Source organism: Haliotis rufescens, unplaced genomic scaffold, assembly GCF_023055435.1.
Source record: "Haliotis rufescens isolate VD_foot unplaced genomic scaffold, xgHalRufe1.0.p SCAF_15, whole genome shotgun sequence".
Classification (NCBI taxonomy): Eukaryota; Metazoa; Mollusca; class Gastropoda; order Lepetellida; family Haliotidae; genus Haliotis; species Haliotis rufescens.
The window spans coordinates 27335976-27362535 of NW_025963835.1; the positions used below are offsets into that span (position 1 = coordinate 27335976).

General features: G+C 42.8%; 1 protein-coding gene across 2 annotated transcripts in view; it reads right to left on the reverse strand.

Annotated features, from left to right (window-relative positions):
• Positions 1-288: 288 nt before the first annotated feature.
• Positions 289-26560, reverse strand: part of LOC124140204 (oxysterol-binding protein 1-like) — a 58733-nt gene continuing 32461 nt past the window's right edge. The window contains exons 5-13 of one of the 2 annotated variants that reach the window (XM_046507628.2): positions 25646-25745; positions 18758-18878; positions 16291-16440; positions 13825-14070; positions 12959-13076; positions 12056-12255; positions 10749-10918; positions 9149-9369; positions 289-7949 (exon numbers count right to left, since the gene is read on the reverse strand). In XM_046507628.2, the coding sequence (XP_046363584.1) occupies positions 7804-7949; positions 9149-9369; positions 10749-10918; positions 12056-12255; positions 12959-13076; positions 13825-14070; positions 16291-16440; positions 18758-18878; positions 25646-25745 (1472 nt within the window). In that variant the 3' untranslated portion in view covers positions 289-7803. Of the gene's footprint in view, positions 7950-9148; positions 9370-10748; positions 10919-12055; positions 12256-12958; positions 13077-13824; positions 14071-16290; positions 16537-18757; positions 18879-25645; positions 25746-26560 lie in introns of both variants that reach the window. The other variant, XM_046507627.2, reaches the window with a different exon arrangement.

The window sequence follows — 26560 nt, forward strand, 5'->3', positions numbered from 1 at the left end:
TTTCTGGCGTGCCCAAGGGACGCAACTCTGCACAGCGAATCGCGGCGCCTTAGACGACTGGGCCACCCATTGCCCCTTATGCATTGTGAAAAAAGGAGGCAGTGATTTGGAAAAATAATTGATCAATTTATTGTGACCTTATGAAAATCACACAAGCAATAATTTAACCACATCAGGTCTGTCCATTTAATTCATGTCCCTCTCTGAGATTGTGAATTGCTCTGGGCTCCACATCCTGTAGTATCCGGAACATGATCCATATTTTAAGAAATAAAAACAAACAATCAGTACATGTGATGAATTTACTCATTAACAAGTTTTCCCTCAGGGACCATATATTGCTTGACACCTTGACGATCAGGCAGCACACACTACATAAACAGGCTGGACTTGCATGGGCCACCACGTGGTACAGGTCAAACCAGAAGCTTACAGACATTCGTACATCACATACACTGGTAACTCAGGTTTTGGTGGATATGAGGGATATAGCAAGGATGTCCTCGCATATACCAGTAGTTGTGTGGGACATATCAATAATCATCTCATATACACCAGAAACTGTGTATTGGATATAGTGAGAAATTCTTTGTATACACCAGTAGCTGCGTGGAATAATCGAGAATCTTTTCATACGCACCAGTAACTGTGTATTGGATATAGTGTGAATCTCCTCATATTCACCAGTAGCTGTGTATGGGGTTTATCTGGAATCAATTCATTTACACGAACACTTGTGCCAGGGTCAAATCATTAATCCAAGCTCATTACAGGATACATAAAGGAATGTCCTCCCATATTCCAATAGCTGTGATTGGGATACACAAGGACTCTCCTTGTATACATCCATAGCAGTGCTTAAAGCATATCAGGAATATCAATGTAGCATGTAGCATACCAGGAACCTTGTAGACCCATGCTTGGATCATACCAGGAACCTAATATACCCCTAGCAGTGCTTGGAGCATACCAAGAACCTCTCAATAACTGTAGCAGTGCTTGGAGTATATCAAGAATCTCCTTGTATACCCATAGCAGTGCTTAGGGCATACCATGATCCTTTATACCTGTCTCAGTGCTTGGAGCATACCAAGAACCTCTCAATAACTGTAGCAGTGCTCGGAGCATATCAAGAACCTTCTTGAATACCCATAGCAGTGCTTGGAACATACCAAGAACCTCCTTGTGTACCTGTAGCAGTGCATGGAATATACCAAGAACCTCCTTGAATACCCATAACAGTGCTTGGAGCATACCAAGAACCTCTCCATAACTGTAGCAGTGGCTGGAACACATCGGGAATCAACATGCACATTAGTAGCTGTGTGTGGTGCATACCATGAGTCTCTTCGTACTCTCCAGTAGGACTGAACATACCAAGCATATCCGGAATATCAGTGCTGAGTGTGGGAGACCAGCTTCACATTCTGAGCTCTGCTCATTCGGTGAACACCATTTTTGTCAAAATATATATCCTGACTTTTCTGATGACGTCAACATCATCTCATCGATAGGGCAAACAAATTTCTCAATGTCAGAATTGAAGCTCAAAGGTCTGAATTCCCATAACCTGGCTATCAGGAACCTTGGAGTAGGAGTGTACAAGTCCTTGCATAGACAGCTCTTGTATTTTAATACACAGCAAGCAGATGTCTTCAGCATAACCCGCAAGGTGAATCCAGCTTCCACCACTCAGTTTGTGTGATTGATACAGTTGGACTATGAACAGTTGGACTATGAACAGGCAATGGAAATGACACAACATGCAGCTATATACAGATGTGCTGAGTGATAGCTCCACATTCAAGGAGCTTTGTCCCTTATGCACAGAGAGTGTGTCCAGGAAATATAAGGCAACCAAATAGTGACTATACTACTCAACATATGCTAGGGATCAGCATGTTCATGGTCAGACTGCTTCCTTACAGATGTTGAAGAGTATACAAATGACCCGCAAGTCTCTCAGTATCTAGGAAGTTCATTCCATAATGCCAAATCATATAATACCTGTAAAATCAAGGGCAATTCAATTCCACTCAGTCAGGAGCTTATAAAAAATCACTTTGCAAATCTCCTGTTATTACAATTCATACAGATTGTAATATTTTTCTGATGCTAAAAAAGGCAGCAAACCAGTATGATATGTGTGATATCACACAGGAACTTGCATAACGTCACACAATGATATTTTTGATGACTGGAGTTATCTCCCATAGAGAGATGCCATAAGTATTTCTTCAGCAAACATGAATGGTATCAAATTTGGCAAATATTGGTTAACATAAAACACAACATTACCACCATACAGGGCTACACTGACATAGAATAATATCGAGGTTTGTCACTGGATCCCACACGAATCGACTAGCGTAGAAATGTGGCAGTTGATACGACAATATATCAACTACTTATGAACTGTTCAATGTCAATAGTGTCATGATACAGCTGCTTACAGCGGTCTAGTAATGGATTTAAGACTTACATTTCATAGTCCATTTCTTTACAATGGCAGAAATCACAACAGACTGGTCATTTTATTAATGGAGGATGGGGATTGGTCTTTGGAAACAATATATTTATCCTATTTTATGTAACATTTATCACACACACCCAAGAAATTTTTTTAATGCCCCTCCCCAAACCCCCTTGATAAATTTTGGCAAACACCCAACCCCTCCAATCTCATCCCCTGCCCCGAAACCTCCTATAATAAGTGACCAGTCCCTAATGATCATATTATAATCATATCCTACATGATCGTTACATAATCAAGAGTATCCTTGATGTACATTCATCACTGATACCAAGTGGTCACCCAATCAGTTACATACATACAACCTGTATTCATTTACAGTAACAGATTTGGAGACCAGAATTGACTGTCACGGATTCTGAGAACAAGCTGTAAACTTTTGACCAGAATCTGTGCGAATAAACCATCATACATGTGTGTGAGAAAATGACCATTCACAGAATCTGTGTGAATAAATTGCCACATTGGTGTGTGAGAACATGGATACAGGTATTAAAGCAGATCAGGGCCCACAGGGCTAAGAGCAGTATCACACAGTGACCTTGGGAAAGAAGTTATCTCCCTTTCTAGGAGAAAAAACAAGTTATCTCCCTTTCCAGGAGAAAAAGCAAGTTACCTCCCTTAGCAGGAGATATATCTTACACACTAGCCTCATACATACATATATTATGTCTACTAAATTACACCATCTAACACTTAAGGTTGCATGTGTGTAGACTGCATAACATAGCCTCTTGCTACAACAGTGACATCTAGTGGGGAAGTAATGCATGCAGACAGGAAGCAGGACCAATATCCCTTTCTGGACGAGTCTGGGAACAGTGAAGGAAGTCTCTCAAACAGTGCTATACAGCAGAGCAGCATTGATTATCTGATAATGTGACAGTTATACAGGTTGTCAGAATGACTTGAATGTTGAACTCCAGCACTAGTCGTGAGACTTCATCCAGGATTATGGTCACAACATTATCACAGCAGCTGTTTGCACGAACCACATTCTACACACATGATAAATAGCAACAACTACCACAAGGGGGCAGGACAGTGGGGGCATAGTGGGTGGAGTCAGGACAGTGGAGGCATAGTTGGTGGAGTCAGGACAGTGGGGCATAGTGGGTGGGGTCAGGACAGTGGGGTCAGGACAGTGGAGGCATAGTGGGTGGAGTCAGGATAGCGTAGCATAGTGGGTGGGGTCAGGACAGCGGGGCATAGTGGGTGGAGTCAGGACAGCGGGGCATAGAGGGTTGGGTCAGGACAGTGGAGGCATAGTGGGTGGGGTCAGGACAGCAGGGCATAGTCTGTGGGGTCAGGACAGCGGGGCATAGTGGGTGGGGTCAGGACAGCGGGGCATAGTGGGTTGGGTCAGGACAGTGGAGGCATAGTGGGTGGGGTCAGGACAGCAGGGCATAGTCTGTGGGGTCAGGACAGCGGGGCATAGTGGGTGGGGTCAGGATAGTGTGGCATAGTGGGTGGAGTCAGGGCAGCGGGGCATAGTGGGTGGAGTCAGGACAGCGGGGCATAGTGGGTGGGGGTCAGGACAGCGGGGCATAGTGGGTGGGGGTCAGGACAGTGGAGGCATAGTGGGTGGGGTCAGGACAGTGGAGGCATAAGGGGTGGAGTCAGGACAGCCGGGCATAGTGGGTGGGGTCAGGATAACATAGCATAGTGGGTGGAGTCAGGGCAGCGGGGCATAGTTGGTGGAGTCAGGACAGTGGAGGCATAGTGGGTGGAGTCAGGATAGCGTAGCATAGTGGGTGGGGTCAGGACAGCGGGGCATAGTGGGTTGGGTCAGGACAGTGGAGGCATAGTGGGTGGAGTCAGGACAGCGGGGCATAGTTGGTGGGGTCAGGACAGCGGGGCATAGTGGGTTGGGTCAGGACAGTGGAGGCATAGTGGGTGGGGTCAGGACAGCGGGGCATAGTGGGTGGGGTCAGGATAGTGTAGCATAGTGGGTGGGGTCAGGATAGTGGGCGGGGTCAGGACAGCGGGGCATAGTGGGTGGGGTCAGGGCAGGTTTATCGAGGGCTATGGCCAGGGCAGAAGGTTTGTCTAAGGGCGTGACCAGGACATATTTTTGTCGTGGGGTGAGGGAAGAGCGCGGTCCAGTTGGAAAAGGTAAGGTCAAACAGGGAAGGGGCAGGTCCAGGAGGGACTAGGCAGGGGTCAAGGAGGGTCCAGGAAGGAAGAGGCAGGTCCAGGAGGGAAGAGGCGAATCCAGGAGGGAAGAGGCGGGTCCAGGGGGGAAGAGGCGGGGCTGGGCGGACATCTGTACACTAAGATGACTACAACAAAGTGTCACTCTGAATTCTATGTACATAACAAATACACTGTGACTACCACAGTGCTACAGAAGTCTCATACATACACACTTCCAGGCCTGGAGGCCAGGTAACATACCCCTGTATCTACAAGCTCTTTACACACACACAGTGCATGACAAACAGTACAAACCGATGTCGGATTAAAGAGTACCACTTCATCTGGAGGGGGTGAACACGTAACCCGGTCATCGTAAGATGGGTGTTTCTACACAGGGTTTTCACGTTTCCAAGTCGTAAAAACAAGTCATAGCCTTGACCTCACTCACACAATAAAAAAGGATTCTTGGGCCAATAATTAGGCTTACTACAGTAAACTACGGTTATAACGAACACGCATATAGCGAACTGACTGATATAACGAACTTATTTTTCAGTCCCGACCATTTGTTGTATAAATGTCGTATATATGCTTAAAACGAACTACGGTTATTACGAAGTAAAATTAGTGGTCCCTTCGAGTTCGTTATAACCGTGGTTTACTGTACTCAACATATTACTATTTATACAGTTATTTCACATATCTTACAACTGATATCTAAGGCTTAAAAAAAATAATAGTCTTGCTTCTCTGCAGCATGTTTCGTTTTTATTTTCATTTAATTTTTTTTTTAAATCCTTATACTTAAAAACAATGCAATCCAAATACAGCACGCAGTTACTTCCCTTTACATACGCACTGCTTTACTGTGCATCTGGTGTTCTGGTCATGGCGGCAATCGGAGTTTGTATGCTTGTTTACATAGGGAGGCACTATCCCAGGCTGATTGTACACAACTGTTTATTTGGTTACATACTACTTTGAACAAGCAAGCCAAAAAAATCGACCACCTGCCTGCACTATATTTTCAAAAGTCATTACCTGAGAACCAATTCTTTTATTTTTTTAAGCCTAAAGGTTTGTCTGTTTTCACACCTGTGCTGAATATTTCCACCTTGTTGTCTGTACTGAAGCCATATATAAATAGTACCAGACAAAACTTGAACATAAAATGTCATCCATTAAAATCCTTAACTGGAGCTCACATACATACTCGTATGTACCAAACCTGTTCTTATATTGAAATCCTGTTGTACTTTACTCTTTACTTATACATGTATCACTATTCCATTTTTCATAGGGATATTTTCTATCTTTTCATGACACACAACCGATTCTCATGTCAAGTGTGTATTTAAACAGAATGACATATCTGATTAACCCTGTCAAAAGAAGATAGTAATAGTATATATACTTATGCAGTACTTATATTACAGCTTTTGAATACTGTACTTCTGTTGGTATTGTACTTACACAAGCATTAGTGTATAGATGGCAAAGTAAGTAAATCTAAAAACTTTAATAAAAGTATTTGAAGGGTACCAGTACCCACCTAAATTCAACTAGAAACCCCAGGTTTTACGGATCTGTGAAAATGTTTTTAGAAAGCTCTCAAAAGTGTCATTTTAAATGCTTTAGTACCATTTCAGTATATATGCTAATACCTTTATCAAGCAATTTGAAGGTATTAACATTGGTACTGAATGGGTATGGTTTTATTCCAGCAATTTCATGGCGGGGGACACCAGAAATGGGCATCACACATTGTACCCATGTGGGCATTGGTACCAAAACATCACACAGAAACAATAAAGTAGTCTTACTCCATACGTCAAGCCTGTCTACCCATTGAGACTGTCTTTGTGCCCACTAGGGCTTTCCACGGACAGGGAGCATCACAACTGATGCATTCAAGGAACTGACATTTCCTCTTAATTCTCCCAATTTCAGGAAGAGGGGTACAAACTTCATTACATTCTCTCTCTCATACAATGTCAGTTCAGTTTGGCATGAATCTGATGTATATACTGTATAAATTCAAGTCAACCCTTTATATATACTGCTTGTGAATAAAATATGGTCTTATAAAGCTCTTAGCAATATTCCATCCATATCATGACAGAGGCATACCCTTCATAGTGTAACCATGTGGAGAATCAAACCTAGTCTTCGGTATGACAAGTGACTGCTTTAACCACTAGGCTATCCTAGGCAGTAAGGGAAGGTCTGTAATTACCGTATTCAACATAACAAGCACCCAGGGCGCCCTCAAAATTAGAAATAGGGGGCTCGAATTAGAATATTTTGGTGAAAAGCAACAGAGTTGAAAGATCGTAAATTTATGCAGACAGCCTGAAATGTTTATATACAACAGATATATTTTTCCAGAATTTAATTGCCCATAATTAAGGATGCAAATAACACACATATTTTACACAAATAAATATGTCCTGTGTACACTGATTAATCGGAAGGGGTGATAATTGGGATTGTTCACTAGCCAATATATAAGCAAATATCGCCTTGGGCGCTTATTACAGCGGGCGCTTATAACGTCGAATACGGTAACTCACTTATTTCTCCTGTCTCATGAAATAGTCTCCTTTTTATTGGCTGTCAACTCTTTTCATCTGTTTTAACATTTTCTGAATTTTATCAATTCATTACTTTTACATGGAGTAAACTTCTTACCAATCTATAGTGGTATAACCATGCAATACAAGATAATCAGTCAGCTAAACTCTGAGATAACTACGGTTGAACCTGCTCAAACATTATCAGAATACAATTCTTGTATCATTCTCTTGTCTCCATATAAGTTATGGAACTTGTATGAAGAACGCTGGAGCTAGACACTTCACAAGGTATCAACATCCACAATGGCTTGTTATGAAGGCAGTGACATCACAGGGGCCAACCTATCACAGAGCTCCCTGTTGCAGCAGACTGTGATCACGCCGTCGTCTGTGGAGTGGCTGCAGACTGTGTCGACGTCGACGTCTACATCACCCCTTACGTGACCCTTGGCTACATGATTCAATGGCTGATATCCTCATTATTGGAAGAACAATCACTATCTCCCAGTTGCTCAAATTCGCAAGTCAGAGTTACGTCCCCCGGGTGGGTGACTATCACAAGAATATATCAGGGCACCTGTCCCAGGCTTGCTCTGCCTTGCACTTCCAGTACTCCCCTGTGTATGTGTGAATCAGACTCCCGGTCGTGCTGTCCAGCTCCTTCCGGAACCACTTGGGCTCGTACACCTTAGATTCCATACCTGCAACACACGTTCAGGTACATCATTCACAAATAAATACAATCAGAGATCATGCCTGAGGCTAAACATTTACTGATTTACAAACGCTCCTGTCCGTCAGAGCCTACTCTAGCCCAGACAACCCTTACTCAGGCAAGGTCTACTCAAGCCTGACACCCTTAGTCATGGCCTGCTCAACCCCCAACACCCCTAATCAGTCATGGCCTACTCAAGCCCAACACCCCTAATCAGTCATGGCCTACTCAAGCCCAACACCCCTAATCAGTCATGGCCTACTCAAGCCCAACACCCCTAATCAGTCATGGCCTATGCAAGCCCAACACCCCTAATCAGTCATGGCCTACTCAAGCCCAACACCCCTAATCAGTCATGGCCTATGCAAGCCCAACACCCCTAATCAGTCATGGCCTATGCAAGCCCAACACCCCTAATCAGTCATGGCCTATGCAAGCCCAACACTCCTAATCAGTCATGGCCTACGCAAGCCCAACACTCCTAATCAGTCATGGCCTACTCAAGCCCAACACCCCTAATCAGTCATGGCCTACTCAAGCTCAACACCCCTAATCAGTCATGGCCTATGCAAGCCCAACACTCCTTATCAGTCATGGCCTACTCAAGCCCAACACCTCTAATCAGTCATGGCCTACTCAAATCCTACAGCCCTACTCAGTCACAGCCTACCCAAGCCCAACACCCCTACTCAGCCATGGCCTACTCAAGCCCAACACCTCTAATCAGTCATGGCCTACTCAAACCCTACAGCCCTACTCAGCCATGGCCTACTCAAGCCAAACATCCCAACTCAGCCATGGCCTACTCAAGCCCAACACCTCTAATCAGTCATGGCCTACTCAAATCCTACAGCCCTACTCAGCCATGGCCTACTCAAGCCCAACATACCAACTCAGTCATGGCCTACTCAAGCCAAACATTCCTTCTCAGTCATGGCCTACTCAACCCCCAACACCCCTACTCAGTCATGGCCTACTCACGTTTTGGAGACCCATATATCCTTAACCGTATCCTCTGGCCGTTAACATTTAGTTTGGAAACAGACTCATGTAAAAAATGAGATACCTCCCAAAAAAGTATTGATAATTTCAATTGGAAAATGTCATAAATTATTTTCATGAAGTGATGTTTCTTTTGCAGTTTCGTTAGGCCACTCATGGCCTACTCCAGCCCAATATACACACCCTCAACCTTGGCCTTCTCTGCTTCACTGTCCCTCTTTTTCCGGGACGCCCTCTGTTTCTCTTCCAACAGGATCTTCACTCGGTTTGCCTCGTCCCACTTGCCATTCTCCATGTGCCGCTGGTCCGGTCGGTTCCGCGAGTCTGTCGGAGCAACGTCTTCCTCCGGTTCATTCATCTCAATAGCAAGCTGTGTGAAGTGGTAGATCCTCTCACATCCCACTCTGAGCAGCAAAGAAGAAGAGGTGAGGTGAGGTGAGGTGAGGTGAGGTGAGGTGAGGTGAAATGGGGTTTAACCTCACGTTCAAGATTATTGAACTTACATAGCGACGTGCATGCATGTGCATGTGTGTGGCTGCTTGTACTAGTCCAGACTAATGCCAATTTTATAGTGTTGCCAACTGAGATACCATGCCACATTTCAACATGAATACCCCACTCAGACACAGCATACTGACTCCAAGCCGACCAGTCCTTGTTTTAGCCCTTAAAGCCAAGAGCAAGGCAGGTTAACAACAAGTACCATCTTTTAACGTCTATTGGTATGGCATGACTGGGAATCAACCCCAAACCTGTTGCTCTCCGGGCAGGTCCTCTACCAATGGACCACTAAGGCAGTCCCAGCAAAGAATAGAGGGATGTCTTGAGGTGGAACAATATCATAGTTGTTTCAATATCTGGACTGGGATACCCTAGTCATCTGGACACAAATAAAATACTGCATTTTTAGTCTAGAGAACCCTTAAATCTCTACAGTTTAACATTGTGTTTATGCCAAGCACTATGATAAACTATATATACCAAAATATTGAAGTTTAACAAATGCATTCTCCCCAGATAGGATTCCTTTTCAAAGGAGTTGGCTTTGAAAATCTTCAGTACTGTTTTTTGTTTAATGCCACATTCCAGCTATATCATTGTGGTCTGTAAAAAACAGGGCTGGACCAGACATTCCAGTGACTGATGTCATGAGCAACCCCTGACGCTGTAAGGGTACAATGACATGCAATCAGTCAGGTCAACGACTGGCCACCCAATCCATTTAGTAGCCTCTTACAACACGCAATGGTGGCTGGTGACCAATTCTAACCAGAAATTCCCATGGTACACATCTTTTTGACTGTGTTCCATGATAGAGGCACTGTAATACAGTATAAACAGCCACTATATATTGTGAGTGTGTGTGAGTTGGGTTTAAAAACGCTTTTTAACATTGTTCCAGTTATATCACGGCGTGCCAGCTTAATGTGGGAGGACAGCCCGAAGTGATGCAGGTCTCGGATGTTTACCACTTCGGTGAAACCCACGAGCACGGGTATGGTGCTGACAAACCTAGAAACATAATCCGAGCGAACTGGGATTCGAACCCACAATCATAGGTTTGTGGCTACCCAAGGGATGCAACTCTGCACATCGAATCACGGCGCCTCAGACGACTTGGTCACCTGTGCCCCCACTATATATTGTGACATGATACTCTTAAAAAGAAACTCAGCTTTATGAAAGCAACAACCTTTGCTTGACATGACCTGGGTAATATTGTAGCACTGTCTGATTTAGGGTGTGGATTTGGCGCATCATAAATATCATAAACTATACGTACATCGGTTTGTTAACCTTCCACATGACTTTATGTGGGCCTGTTTCGAACACCGGCTTGCCCTTGTTGGACTCCTCTACATGCAGCACCTTGGCCCCCTCCATCTGGACATCCCATGTCCCTGTCATCACCCACTTTGGCTTGCCAGACGCGTCCGTCACCACACCCGAAACCTGGAAACACAGTGAGTCGGGATCAGAAAGGTGAGTGAAATTTGGTTTTACGTCTCGTCCAAGATAATTGCACTTATATAGCGACGTGCATGCACGTGTATGTGTGTGTGTGGCTGCTTGTACTAGTCCGGACTGATGCCCATTTATAGTGTATGCCGCAAGCCGACCAGTCCTTGTTTTAGCCCCTTTATGGGGAATAACACAGGGACCCACCACCATCTCGTTTATCCCCTTATGGGGAATAACACAGGGACCCACCACCATCTCGTTTATCCCCTTATGGGGAATAACACAGTGACCCACCACCATCTCGTTTATCCCCTTATGGGGAATAACACAGGGACCCACCACCATCTCGTTTATCCCCTTATGGGGAATAACACAGGGACCCACCACCATCTCGTTTATCCCCTTATGGGGAATAACACAGGGACCGACAACTATCTCGTTTATCCCCTTATGGGGAATAACACAGTGACCGACCACCATCTCGTTTATCCCCTTATGGGGAATAACACAGTGACCGACCACCATCTCGTTTATCCCCTTATGGAGAATAACAGTGACCGACCACCATCTTGTTTATCCCCTTATGGGAAATAACACAGGGACCGACCACCATCTCGTTTATCCCTTTATGGGGAATAACACAGTGACCTACCACCATCTCGTTTATCCCCTTATGGGGAATAACACAGGGACCCACCACCATCTCGTTTATCCCCTTATGGGGAATAACACAGGGACCCACCACCATCTTGTTTATCCCTTGTGGAGAATAACAGCGACCCACTCATCCCACTACCCAACTTGCAGGGAATAACAGCGACCCACTCATCCCACTACCCAACATGCAGGGAATAACAGCGACCCACTCATCCCACTACCCAACTTGCAGGGAATAACAGCGACCCACTCATCCCACTACCCAACTTGCAGGGAATAACAGCGACCCACTCATCCCACTATCCAACTTGCAGGGAATAACAGAGACCCACTCATCCCACTATCCAACTTGCAGGGAATAACAGAGACCCACTCATCCCACTACCCAACTTGCAGGGAATAACAGAGACCCACTCATCCCACTACCCAACTTGCAGGGAATAACAGCGACCCACTCATCCCACTACTCACCTTCCGGGGTATATCCCTGGAGAAGTAGCTGTAAGCAGAGTACTTGAGATGACACTTGTCCCCATTCTGATGGTTGGTGATGTCCATCTCCCCATGGCTGTCCACCCACAGCTTCCCAACAATGATGTTGTGCACCGTCGTCGTCACCTTGCGCCACGTGTAGTGGTTGCCGCTCTTGGGAAACACCAGGTGGGCAATGCCTGAACACGAATGACGGTATTGTCAGTACTATCACCCATGACACTGGCCTGTAAATAATTCAGTCTGGACCAGACAATTGAGGGTATGGAACAGGCTCCTTCCAGCCAATGAGTATGGCCGAAATCTTTGCATTATATAACAAATTTTCTTATCAATACTTTCACAAAGCCGTGTGAGTGAGTGAGTGAGTGAGTGAGTGAGTGAGTGAGTGAGTGAGTGAGTGAGTGAGTGAGTGAGTGAGTGAGTGAGTGAGTGAGTGAGTGAGTGAGTGAGTGAGTGAGTGAGTGGAACACCAGAAATGGGCTTCACACACTGAACCCACGTGGGGAATCAAACCCGCATCTTCAGCGTGACGATCCAACGCTTTAACCACTAGCCTACCACACTGCCTCTCACAAAGCCTAGAAGCTTTAACAGGGTTAGAAACTAACAGTTTTCGTCCACTAGTCCTTATAATGATAACATATAGCAAAACCCTTAAAAAGGGCAAATTTCTAGTAGTCCTTAGGATACCTTTACCATTGGGCAGTTTGGCAAGGACTATAGGACTAGTGCCAATTTCAAATGCTGTTTAACAGGCCAATTCCACATAATCACAAATGAGATCTACTTGCGAACCTGAATTCAACTAATCCCATATTTTAATGGTTAGAAAAGCATTCTACTTGCATAGTTTCTATGCTAAGAGGCTGCTGCACTCACCCATGGGTATAATCTGCAGGTATTTGCCGCGGAACTTGCTGGTCATGGTGAACTCCTGCCACAAGTTCCATTCCTTCCCCTCACCATACACAGCCAGTGTGGGCGGGTGGTGGGACACCTGCAGCACACAAACACATCAACATGCTGAACCTGCTTGTCTGGAAACCGATACAAATAGAACGAAAGATGCCACCTGGAAACAGAGCCTCACTGTTTTAATCAAAGTTTTTGCTTGTTTGTCTATCGCAGCACTCTGCAATATCCTACCTATATGACAGCGGTCTGTAAATAATCAAGAATGGACAGGACAATCAAATGATTGACATCATGAGCATCAATCCACGCAATTGGGATACGATGTGTTTCAACCTAGTCAGTGAGCCTGACCTCCCGACCCGTCAATTGCCTCTTTCAGCAACCATGGGCTGCTGAAGACCAATTCTAACTTTGTAGGGTGTTGGAATCACAGCCAGTGTGGCTTGAATAGTACACAGAATAGTGGTTACTATCATAGTCTGACTCCAAAATATCACAATCAATGACACTCAAGCAGCCAAGTCACAGAGTGAGTGAGTGAGTATGGTTTTACGCCGCTTTTAGCAATATTCCAGCAATATCACAGTGGGCTTCACACATTGTACCCATGTCGGGAATCAAAACCGGGTCTCTGGCGTGACGAGCGAACGCTTTAACCAATAGGCTACCCGACCGCCCCCCAAGTCACAGACACTGGCCATACGATCATGATATTAGTTGGATCTTACAACAAGCATGAGATACTTGGAACCATTCTGGCCAGAAATTTGCATACAAGTTGTTATTCAGAATGTGGAGGAGGACAACAGTAACAGAAATCTAGGAGTTACCTGCTCTGCAATGGACCTCCATCCCAGGTCGTCCATCCTGTCACACTCATAGGTCTCCCCTAAGAGAGGGTTGAAGGGCTTGCCTGTCCGACTGAGAGTGGTGGCGTACGCCGATATCGTGAACGCGGCCACCCAGGCCAGCTGTTCAGCAGAGTCCTCGCACCGCGCAGCCATATCCAGACAGTGCGTGTACTCAAACTCCTCCGTTAGTCTTTGCAACATGGACAGGGGTTCGCTGAAGTTGACCTGAAGAAGTGAGCAATTTAGGTGTTATTTTAGTATCAGAAATGTTCCAGTAATCTCAATACAACCACAAGTCCATTGTACCACAGTGCCAGGAATCACACACTGGAACATGATCACTAGGAGTGTAACGATATGTCAAACTATCGATTATTGCATTTATTTGCCCTCGATAGGAAATAAAAGATGCAAATAGTATTGTCAATAGTATGCTTAAAAATCAATAGCTTCAATAGTTGTGATAAGACATAAAAAAAGTATAAATTATGCCAATTTCAAAACTGACTGTGTGCTGGTTAGCAAAGATTATGACTACTTAGGATTAGAGTTACCTCCCTTTGGTTTGAGTTGCTACAGAGAGGAAAATGGCCGTGTTTGAGATTGGTAGTAATACTTTATTCATTTCTATTATCTCGGTTAAATATAATTATCAAGCCTTAGAGTTGGTCTAATACAATTGCAATACTATTGAAATTACTACTGAAATTGTCAATACAGGTTTGGTCGCTTTATGTTCCTACTCGTAAATACATATGGCTGTTTGTAGTTCAGTTTCTAGTTTCAACCCATGATTAACATTAAGGCTGACAACTGGGCGGATTGAAAACGTTGTCAACTGGTCAAGCTACCAATCGTTAAATTTCAATATCTGTTTGTTTTTATCTGAGATGATCTTTGAACGAAAGTGATATGGGTAGATTGTGCTAGGTTTGTTCTTGGAGGAGGAAAATGCAAACGAAAATTTAGCAAGCTGTACGTATAAGAAGTTATTAATTATCTATTGATTTAAAATATTTGGTTTTCTTAATAACAATAATAAAAATAAAAGGTGGAAATTATCTTATCTTCACTATTTTAAAAATCTCCCCCTTTGGAGGCAAATCTACCCCATTTTGAAGTCAAATCTACCACATTGTCATGATGAGGGGTTGACAGGTGTGGCGGAGACACAGAGCGTACACAAACCTGTACTGACAATACACAGCTAACACAAGGAGGTGGTGAAATGGGGTTTCACGTTGTTACCTTCAAGACTATTGCACTTATATAGCGATGTGCATGCACACGTGTGTGTGTGTGGCTGCTTGTACTAGTCCGGACTAATGCTTGTTTTATAGTGCTAGCCCCAGCGGTAGAAACTAACACTAGTCCTCATAATGATAACATATAGCAAAACCCTTAAAAATTGCAAATTTCTACTAGTCCTTCTGATACCACAACTATTGGGCAGTTTGGCAAGGACTATAGGACTAGTGACAATTTCCGCAGAGTAGCCCACTGAGATACCATGCTGCAGTTTAACAAGGATACCCTACTCAGACACAATATACTGACTCTGAGCTGACCAGTCCTTGTTTCATCTCCTTAATGAGTGAGTGAGTTGGGTTTAACGCCGCTTTTAACAGTATTCCAAGTATATCACGACATGTCAGCTTAATGTGGGAGGAAAGCCCGAAGTGATGCAGGTCCCAGACGTTTACCACTTCGGTGAAACCCACGAGCAGGGGTATGGTGCTGACAAACCTAGAAACATAATCGAAGCGAACTGGGATTCGAACCCACAATCATTAGGTTTCTGGCGTGGCCAAGGGACGCAACTCTGCACAGCGAATCGCGGCGCCTTAGACGACTGGGCCACCCGTGCCCCCTTCATCTCCTTAATGGTGAGCGACAACAGGATACCATCTTGTAACTCTCTGTATAATGCTGCCACGGGGTTGAGCCTCTGACTTTCCGAGTCCGGGCAGACGTATATCCTCAAGATGACGGAGGGCAGAGCTCCAGAAAACTTTCTGAGTAATTGAGTTTTTACTCGACGGTTTCTATTTTAATTGGGCTATTACATTTTTCATTGGGTAACCAATATTTTTTCACTCATCTATTCATCACTCTTTGGAGTTTTTCCCCAAAGAGTAAACATTTTGAGTCTTGAAAAAAAAATGAAATAAATGTTTTAGATTATATAATGGTTCTAAATATAGGCTTGACTCGGAAAGTAAAAAAGATCATAATAGTGTTTCAGAAATTAGCTGTTGTACGCATGCTGAAAAAGCTTCATTGGGTTTTTACGTATGCTGTTTTTATACATTTGAGTTTGTCATTTAATACATGTGTTTCTGTACGCAAGTTAATTGAAAGTAATTAGCTTTTGAATATTTTTGGGGGTATTTTATGCAAATATGCAGCTTATCTGCAGCTCCGGGAGGGTAAACTAGTACTTACAGGCATGGGGATCTTGGACAGCTCTCGACCAATGCAGTTCTTCATTATGCTCCATAAGTTTAGGCTGAAGTTGGGTTTGTCCGGGATCCTGTGTCGCCGAACACGTTTTGACACCACATCGCCTGACGACTCGGAAGCAGATGAAGGATTCTGGGAATCATAAGATACGGATGATGTTCGTGTTCGGGATTTGTCGTGGCTTGCAGTTCGCCTGTGTTCCCCCTTCACGATAGAAACTGAGTCCATCTACAACGACGGACAAACACGACTCAATTACACGTCATAATTGGGACAAAAGGCAATCCAAGCAAGTTGGACGAAAGTCCATGAAACAGCACTGTACATTTTCAGTCTGTTACGTTAGCCACTAGTCCAAAGCCTCGGAAACTTTTGTTAGTTCTAGTAAGCTCAGCTAGTACTAGGGGAAAAAAAATCAATATCTACAGAAAATTATGCTTGTGGCCAAGTTTGGCCAGTGGACACAAATATTTTTGGCACAAACTGCATTTGTACCAACTCAAGTATTATCAGCAAAATCAATCCTGAAACGAAATAATAATTTCATACCCTAATTACATAAAGACACGACATGGGTACAATGTGTGAAGCCCATTTCTGGTGTCCCCCGCCGTGATATTGCTGGAATATTGCTAAAAGCAGCGTAAAACCATACTCACTCACTCACTCACTAACATAAAGACAGTCTCAGTTTCCCTGACGACAGTTATGACAACATGGAGACCTACTCTAGAAACGGGCACCAAACTGTATGCACAACCTACTTAACCTACCATCAACCTACCTGAAAAAATGTTTGACCACATCGTGCATGGGAATGGCGCTGACAAACCAAGTCAACAATCAGCGAAAATCGGGGATTCAAACTAATGATCAAAAGTTTCTGGCACCCCAAAGGGATGGAACTCTGTACATATAGACCTTTATGATGCTTCTAGTACACAAAGAATTGGTTGAATTAACTGATAAAACAAAAATTGGCTTATCTACTCTTAGTCTTGGGCCAAAATGTTGAGAGTAGACAGGCGGTGGCCAATTTCTCATCAGTATATGAAAACTGCTCACAAACACGTTGAATGTGCTCACAGGTGTTCGTTGGGGATCAACATAATTGTTGAGAGTTACTTCCCCTTGTTTAATCTTTGCATTTACTTTTGTCAATGAGAAGTGTGTTTCAGATTTCTTTGTATTATTGAGCACTTAATGCCAATGGTTCATGGTTCCTGACAACTGAACCATCAAGTAAGCAGAATGCAGAAATATATACAAAATGCAAATCTTTTCTGTCATATACAATCAATCTCAATCACATTCTTAAAGTTTTTAATTTCATAATTATCTCGTTTGACGAAATCCAGGCTTCAAATACTGGTTATGTTTTCAAATATTTTTCCAATTGTTTCATAATCAGGAGAAAACAAAAAAATACCAATAAAATAATTTCATTAATACATACCACTCAAAAGAAGTTAAGAAAACCGATGTTTTCAGATTACATGCCATGACAGATTAACTATAGTAACATAATGAATATTTTACTTCTTTCGAGTGGTATATATCTTCATAGTACATCTAGTAAGCAGACCTATCATCTTAAAAAATGCGAGCAAGTGATGTCTTTTTATGCCAATGTCAACAATATTCCAGCTGTATCCATTAGCCTTGACATAATAGGCTGATAAACCAGTGGGCGACAGCATGAGCAATGCCACCAGGTAAAACAGACAATCATCCAGGTCACTTTTTTCAAGCAAGGTGATTGGGACCAATTTTGACCTAGAATCCCGACAGGATTTCTTAATACAATAGTCGCCCAAATCAATCGTTGCTACATTATCTATATCTCCAGGGCTCACATTTCGGTAAACCTACAGTAACCCCTGGATTCATTCCCATGGTTTTTGCAATCTTAAATTACCTGGCCTTGATTTTCATGAACATTTTGACTGATCAATCGAACGTCGAGAAAAGGAACAAGAGTCATCAGAAAACTTTAGCCCCCACAACAGCAAAAGGCACCACTTCAGACATCCTTCACGTCAAAAAGAATTTTGGGAGCTTTATTTTGCGTGTCAGTCAGTTTTTCAATGTTGACTTTCTTGCAAACTCTATCCTTATCAATGGGGCTGGCCGCAATGTTGTTGATATCGGCAACCCAACATTGAGGCTGGCTTGAAACTGCATCCTGATCAGTCCGTAGCATAGCCAATCAAAATGGCTAATGAAAATCAAGGGCGGATAATTTGAGATCCCGAAAACCATGTAAATGGATCCAGGGGTAAGTGAGTGAGTGAGTGAGTATGGTTTTACGCCGCTTTTAGCAATATTCCAGCAACATCACGGCGGGGGACACCAGAAATGTTCAGGCGTAAGTGTAGGTTTACAAAAATGCAAACCCTGGAGATATAGAGGATGCTGTTGTGTTTCTCTCAACTTATTTGAAGCCGACCTTTTTGGGCGAGTCTGTTTTGGTTGTGTAGACCCTGGCCTCCTGGGACAAGGTCTCGGACTCGGACTCGCTGGACATGTCGTTGTTGTAGCTCTCCATACTGAAGTCACTGTCGGTGCGTCTGAAACAAGCAGCAACACAAATGTACTTTCTGTCAAGGTGGTGCTGAGGTGAAATGGGGCTTAATGTCCGTTCAAGAATATTGCATTAATATTTGATTGTTTGTTACGTACGTCGCACTCAGCAGTATTCCAGCAATGTGATCCCAGCCTGCACATAAAATTTCGTCTGGGCCAGACAATACAGTGATTGCTATTGTGAGTAATGCTCCAGGCAATCGGAGTACGATGACGCGCAACCAAGTTACCGAGCCTGACCATCCGATCCATTTGGTCACCTCTTACGACCAGCATGGATTGCTGGGGACCATTTCTAACCCAGAATACCCATCGGGTTGCACTTATATTTAAAAATGTGAGTCTTCTACTCTGTGTATATAGGGCAACCCTGTCTCCCCCCCCTTTTTTTTTTTTAACTTAACAATCTTTTGTGAATCACACTGTTCATTAACATGTTTATCATTATCCATGTGTTTGTAGCATTTATTTGTATGAAAGTGTATTACTATTTTTTTCCAATGATCGTTACCACAAGGTATGGTTAAAAAAATTGATATTTCTAAGTGTGCTCTTGAGAACAAGGAACATATTTTTATCGTATCATTACAATTTGAACCATCTTATCGACACTAAAACCAACCCTGACAAGTTTACAATATCAAACAAATAGGACAAATATACTACTCCCCTTTGCATAGGATATTTTTATCTTTCCAAGACACACAAAACTGATTCACATAATATGTCAAGTGTATATTTAACTAGAATGACAAAACTGACCAACAGATTAGAGGTTGGGTCTATCCCTGGCAAATGTAGGCTCACAACCCATAAATCCTCAGCCGTTAAATAAGTTGAAATTAGTTTTAAACCACATTCAGTCCTATTACCAAGAAAACCTGTGGAGAGATTGTTTGTTTGTTAGTTTGTTGTTTAACGCCGCACTCAGCAATATTCCAGCTATATGACAGCGGTCTGCAAATAATCGAGTCTGGACCAGACAATCCAGTGATTGATATCACGAGCATCGATCGATACAATGACATGCATCAACCAAGACAGTGAGCCTGACCACCTGATCCCGTTAGTCACCTCTTACGAAAGGCATAATCGCCATAGTCCGGCAGGCATGGGTTGCTGAAGACCTATTATGAGGAGAGGCGAGAGAAGAATAATAGTAAATTTTGTTCTAAAATATCATTAGCCATGTTAGCAAAGCAATGTCTTCCTACACCACTAAACACATGCATGTCGAGATATGATTTCAAAAACAGGAACTGGTCTAACAAATGATTTGTATCCTTTTCTCTTATAATCCTAGGATTAAGTAACAGGAAAATAACTTCTATTACCGTAACTTTGTATTATTAACATTTCCTGAAAACAAAACCCATTGTTACTACCTGTCATTCGGCAATGAAAGCCAAGCAACACAAGGAAAACGTGGCATTCATCATCCACTAAACCAAACAATACACAACATATTCAGGACAACAATCAGGCCAAATTAAAGTACATATCTTTTCTCTCAGGACATTCTATCCCAAATAAGTGCTTTCAATTCAATACATTCATTTCATACACAGTAACAGACAGTTATCATTAAAAACAATTACCAATTAATGCAATAATCCATATCAGTATCCATTTAAAACATCTATAAACATGCATGCTTACAAGGTTCATACAGATATGAGACACTAAAATTCAAGGCTTTCAAAAGACATTTCCAGCATACCAAGCAGTGTAAACACCACTAATTTTCCAACAAGATTTTGTTTCAAAAACATCAAATGAATTAAATTAAATTAAGCCATAAATTTTTGATACTTTAAAAACAAGTATATGTCATTTTACACAAATACAAGGCTTTTCAAGCTATTGTGGTGATTTTCAAGGATTTTCAAGGTTGACACTAAAAGTAAAGGCTTTTAAAGAGGGACCTTAAAATTCAAGGCCTTTCAAGCATGTATGAACCTTGAAGTACGGTGAAGTCAATGCTCTACATTCTTCAGATTTACTAAAATACCAAACAGTTCTGGTATCACAGAGAATCCTTAAAAATGAGACATATTATCCTATGCTTTGGGAGTGCTAAAAACCCTCCCTACTCCCCTTGTCATAAGCAAAGAGATTTACTCTAACCAGCCTTTGAAAATGAACAGTTCTACTCTCAACATAACAACCACAAAGAGCCATAAACAGTGAGAGGTCGTAGCAACATTGAACCAGGAAAAGATTAATAGAGACATGTTCTGTGTTGTGAAGTACCTAAACTCACCATTCAAGAACACTGTTATCAATGACAGCCTTCAGTGACAGGTCAAAGCAACATTGAACAAATGAAAAGATTAATATTGACATGTTCTGTGTTGTGAAGTACCTGAACTCACCATTCAAGAACACTGTTATCAATGACAGCCTTCAGCGTGTGTACAGTTCATGTCAGTCGAAACACACACACACACAAACACATGACCTGAGAGGAAATAATTCTGTGACATCATGCACTTTCACGACCCTGCGGTTGAGTAGGAGCAAACTCCACACTGACAACAATACAGAGCTGTACAGAGCCGTACAGAAGGCATCTGACAGCCCCTCCAGCAGGGAGAGAGCCACAGAGACTGGCAGAGTCGGTGGTTTCCTGAGTGTCGGGTACAGTCCGAAGTCAGGAAGGTTAAGAATGTGGCACGGCAGAGGTGAGTCACACCTGCTGTGGGTCACTCACTCACTCACTCACTCACTTGCATGATACTCCACAGTGTACAGTCCGAGGCCAGCAGGGGTGAGTCATACCTGCTCCGGGTCAGTCTGTCACTCACTCACCCCAAGCTGTACATAGGACCACCATATTGTTGGATAACATGGATGAGTGATACAATATTCCAGACATATGTAGGTAACGGCATCTTGAATATTGTGTTCCATGGATATGTTGGATGATACATGCATATTGCATTTGATGGATAGAATGGTTGAAATAAACTGTATACTGATGACAGTTGTTATGAATACTGTATTCTGAGATATATGACACATATGTACAGTATCTGGGATATATGACACATATGTACAGTATCTGGGATATATGACACATATGTACAGTATCTGGGATATATGACACAAATGTAGTGTATTCCTTGGATATATGACACATATGTACAGTATCTGGGATATATGACACATATGTAGTGTATTCCTTGGATACATGACACATATGTACAGTATCTGGGATATATGACACATATGTACAGTATCTGGGATATATGACACATATGTACAGTATCTGGGATATATGACACATATGTACAGTATCTGGGATATATGACACATATGTACAGTATCTGGGATATATGACACAAATGTAGTGTATTCCTTGGATATATGACACATATGTACAGTATCTGGGATATATGACACATATGTAGTGTATTCCTTGGATACATGACACATATGTACAGTATCTGGGATATATGATACATATCCACTGTATTCCTTGGATTCATGATATACCTGTACACTAACTGGGATATTTGACAAATATGTAGTGTATTCCTTGGATACATGACACATATGTACAGTATCTGGGATATATGATACATATGTACTGTATTCCTTGGATTCATGATATACCTGTACAGTATCTGGGATATATGACACATATGTACAGTATCTTAGATATATGTTACATATGTACTGTATTCCTTGGATATATGACACATATGTACAGTATCTGGGATATATGACACATATGTACAGTATCTGGGATATATGACACATATGTACTGTATTCCTTGGATATGTAAAACATATGTACAGTATCTGGGATATATGACACATATGTACTGTATTCCTTGGATGTATGACACATATATACAGTATCTGGGATATATGACACATAAGTACAGTATCTGGGATATATGACACATATGTACTGTATTCCTTGGATATATGACACATATGTACAGTATCTGGGATATATGACACATATGTACTGTATTCCTTGTGTACAGTAGTCCTGGGATGAGTGACATGTGTACAGTAGTCCTTGCATGAGTGACGTGTGTACAGTAGTCCTGGGACGAGTGACGTGTGTACAGTAGTCCTGGGATGAGTGACGTGTGTACAGTAGTCCTGGGACGAGTGACGTGTGTACAGTAGTCCTGGGAGGAGTGACATGTGTACAGTAGTCCTGGGACGAGTGACATGTGTACAGTAGTCCTGGGACGAGTGACATGTGTACAGTAGTCCTAGGATGAGTGACGTGTGTACAGTAGTCCTGGGACGAGTGACGTGTGTACAGTAGTCCTGGGAGGAGTGACATGTGTACAGTAGTCCTGGGATGAGTGACATGTGTACAGTAGTCCTGGGATGAGTGACATGTGTACAGTAGTCCTGGGATGAGTGACGTGTGTACAGTAGTCCTGGGATGAGTGACGTGTGTACAGTAGTCCTGGGACGAGTGACATGTGTACAGTAGTCCTAGGATGAGTGACGTGTGTACAGTAGTCCTGGGACGAGTGACGCGTGTACAGTAGTCCTGGGACGAGTGACGCGTGTACAGTAGTCCTGGGACGAGTGACGTGTGTACAGTAGTCCTGGGATGAGTGACATGTGTACAGTAGTCCTAGGATGAGTGACGTGTGTACAGTAGTCCTGGGACGAGTGACGTGTGTACAGTAGTCCTGGGACGAGTGACGTGTGTACAGTAGTCCTGGGATGAGTGACGTGTGTACAGTAGTCCTAGGATGAGTGACATGTGTACAGTAGTCCTGGGATGAGTGACATGTGTACAGTAGTCCTGGGAGGAGTGACATGTGTACAGTAGTCCTGGGATGAGTGACATGTGTACAGTAGTCCTGGGATGAGTGACGTGTGTACAGTAGTCCTGGGATGAGTGACGTGTGTACAGTAGTCCTGGGATGAGTGACGTGTGTACAGTAGTCCTGGGATGAGTGACATGTGTACAGTAGTCCTGGGATGAGTGACATGTGTACAGTAGTCCTGGGATGAGTGACGTGTGTAGTCCTGGGACGAGTGACATGTGCACAGTAGTCCTGGGACAAGTGTACAATAGTCCTGGGACGAGTGTACAGTAGTCCTGGGATGAGTGATACAGTGAAAAGTGTGATAGAGTACCATGAATACAATGGCTATTCAATTCAATTTGGAGGTGGAGGTGAATGGGGTTTTATGTGTTCAAGATTTTCGCACATATATTATGACGTGCATGCACAGGTGCGTATGTGTGTGTAGCTGCTTGTACTAGTTTGGATTACTGCCAGTGTTATTGTGCTTTACCACAGGTTCTGCTAAGCAGGTTCACCATATTTTAACGTCTTTTGGTATGACGTGGCCGTGGATGAAACCAACGACCTTAGGCTCTCAGGCAGGTGCTCTATCCACTAGACCACGGGCGGTTACTACTGGATTAATCACAACTGTTAATGGTTGCATAGACTGATTCATACACCTGCCTATGATGATGAGATGGCAAAGTCTAAAACCCAAATTAGAGAAACAGAAAACAAACAACAAAACTGGTGAACGACCAATAGTTTTAACAACAGCTGTGTCCTAACCTGGGTGATATTATTTGACCAGACTGTAAACCAACATAGATGGCACACAGCACTGCTCTGAGAGCAAGCATGAAACTACAGCTAACATACCAAGGTACAGGGAGAGAAGGAAGAGCATAGAGAGAGACAAGAGAGCAGTGATAGAGACAGAGACGAGAGAGAGAGACAACAGGACGATGAGAGAAGCTACAAACTCCACTTACAGAAACTTTGCTCTGCATGTCCAAGGAAGAGGAAGAATATTGGAGATGACATGATATGTATCGTTGCTAAGCAACACAATTAACGCCAAGGTGAGGTAACACTATGGTGATGTGATAAATGTTAGCCTCGTGAAGTTCATAGCATCATCATGGTAGAGACACTGCAGGTTCATGTAAGCATTGACCTACTCATTATTGAGAACAATGGATGACTATCTTTACAGATGCAAACATAATTGCAGGGATATATCTAGGTCTGTCCAGAGGCTGATATTCGGCCCAAAATCAGCATCAAACATCAGTACAAATTCTCAATTAGAGCGAGTGAGTGAGTATGGTTTTACACCTCTTTTAGCAATATTCCTGCAATATCACAACAGGGGACACCAAAAATGGGCTCTCATGTTAGAAGAAAAAAACTTTTCAATTGATGTTACAAGAGTTCTAACTCATGTATTGACTTTGTAGGGGCTTGTACTTCACTGATAATGTGGCCAATTAACATGATAAAGAGGAAGAGGCTTTCAAACTTAATTTAAATATTATAACTTACAAAATCCAAAAATTGATCCCAATGAAGAGTCTCTTTCACATTTGCCGGCCAAGGGCACTTGGTTTGGAATCCTAGATAAATCCCTGATAATTGATATTACTGCCTACAAATAATTAAATGAAGCTAACTATAAAAATAAATACTGCAAGGCAAAGATGATCTGGATGCCAAAACAAGTAAAATTTTAACACTAAAGATCTGTTAATAAAGCTTCATACGGCTAAACAATGATCCGATACCATAAAACGCAGTGGCCAAACTACTACGCCTTTCATTAACCTGTAAATCCTGGAGTTACAACGTTGCAGCACACGGATCACCTGGAAGAACAGGCTCTGCAGAGGTTCATAGAGCAACATGCTGTACAGCAAGATGCAGAGATGTCAAACATTCCTGACGATGGCAAAAGCAGCAGCGCCAACACGTACCTGTGTCTTTTCTCGGGTTTATGAGGCAGCGCCACTTCGAACTCCTCCACCTGGTGGTCGAGGGCATCAAAGAAATCTTCATCATCAGATGGGTTGGAGCCTGTGTGGAACAAGGGGATACAATTACCATTCCTGGTTTAAGTGTGTCAATTGCACTGTTAAAATAAGTTCCAGGGACTGATTCCACCAAGCGATCTTAGTGTTACGACTATCATAAGCCAGACATAAAGTATGGAGTGAGTGGGTATGGTTTTACGCTGCTTTTAGCAATATTCCAGCAAAATCAAGGCGGCAGACACAAGAAAAGGGCTTCACACATTGTACCCATGTCAGGAATCGAACCTGGATCTTCGGCGTGAAGAGCTAACGCTTTAACCACTAGGCTACTAAACCGCCCCCATAAAGTTACGATCACCTTATCATTTTGTTTGTTGTTTGTTGTTTAATGCCTCACTCAGCAATTTTCCAGCTATATGACAGCAGTTTGTAAATAATCTAGTCTGGACCAGACAATCCAGTGACATCATGAGCATTGATCTCCACAACTTGGATACAATGACATGCATCAACTAAGTCAGCAAGCCTGTTCATCTGTTCTCGTTAGTCGCCTCTTTCGACAAGCATGGGTTTGCTAAAGAGCAATTCTAACCCGGATCTTCACAGATTGATCACCTCAGCGCTAAGATGATCTTAGTGTTACGACTGTTATAGATAGTTTATAGGACGGCGGCCTGTAAACTATTAACCAGACAACAACAAAATGCAGAGATTCTGCTGCTTATGAGTAAGGGAACATATAGCTAAGGTTTCATAAGAACTAGTAGAAATTTGCCATTTTTAAGGGTTTTACTATATGTCATAAGGTTGGTTGGTTGGTTGGTTGGTTTGTTGTTTTACGCCGCCCTCAGCAATATC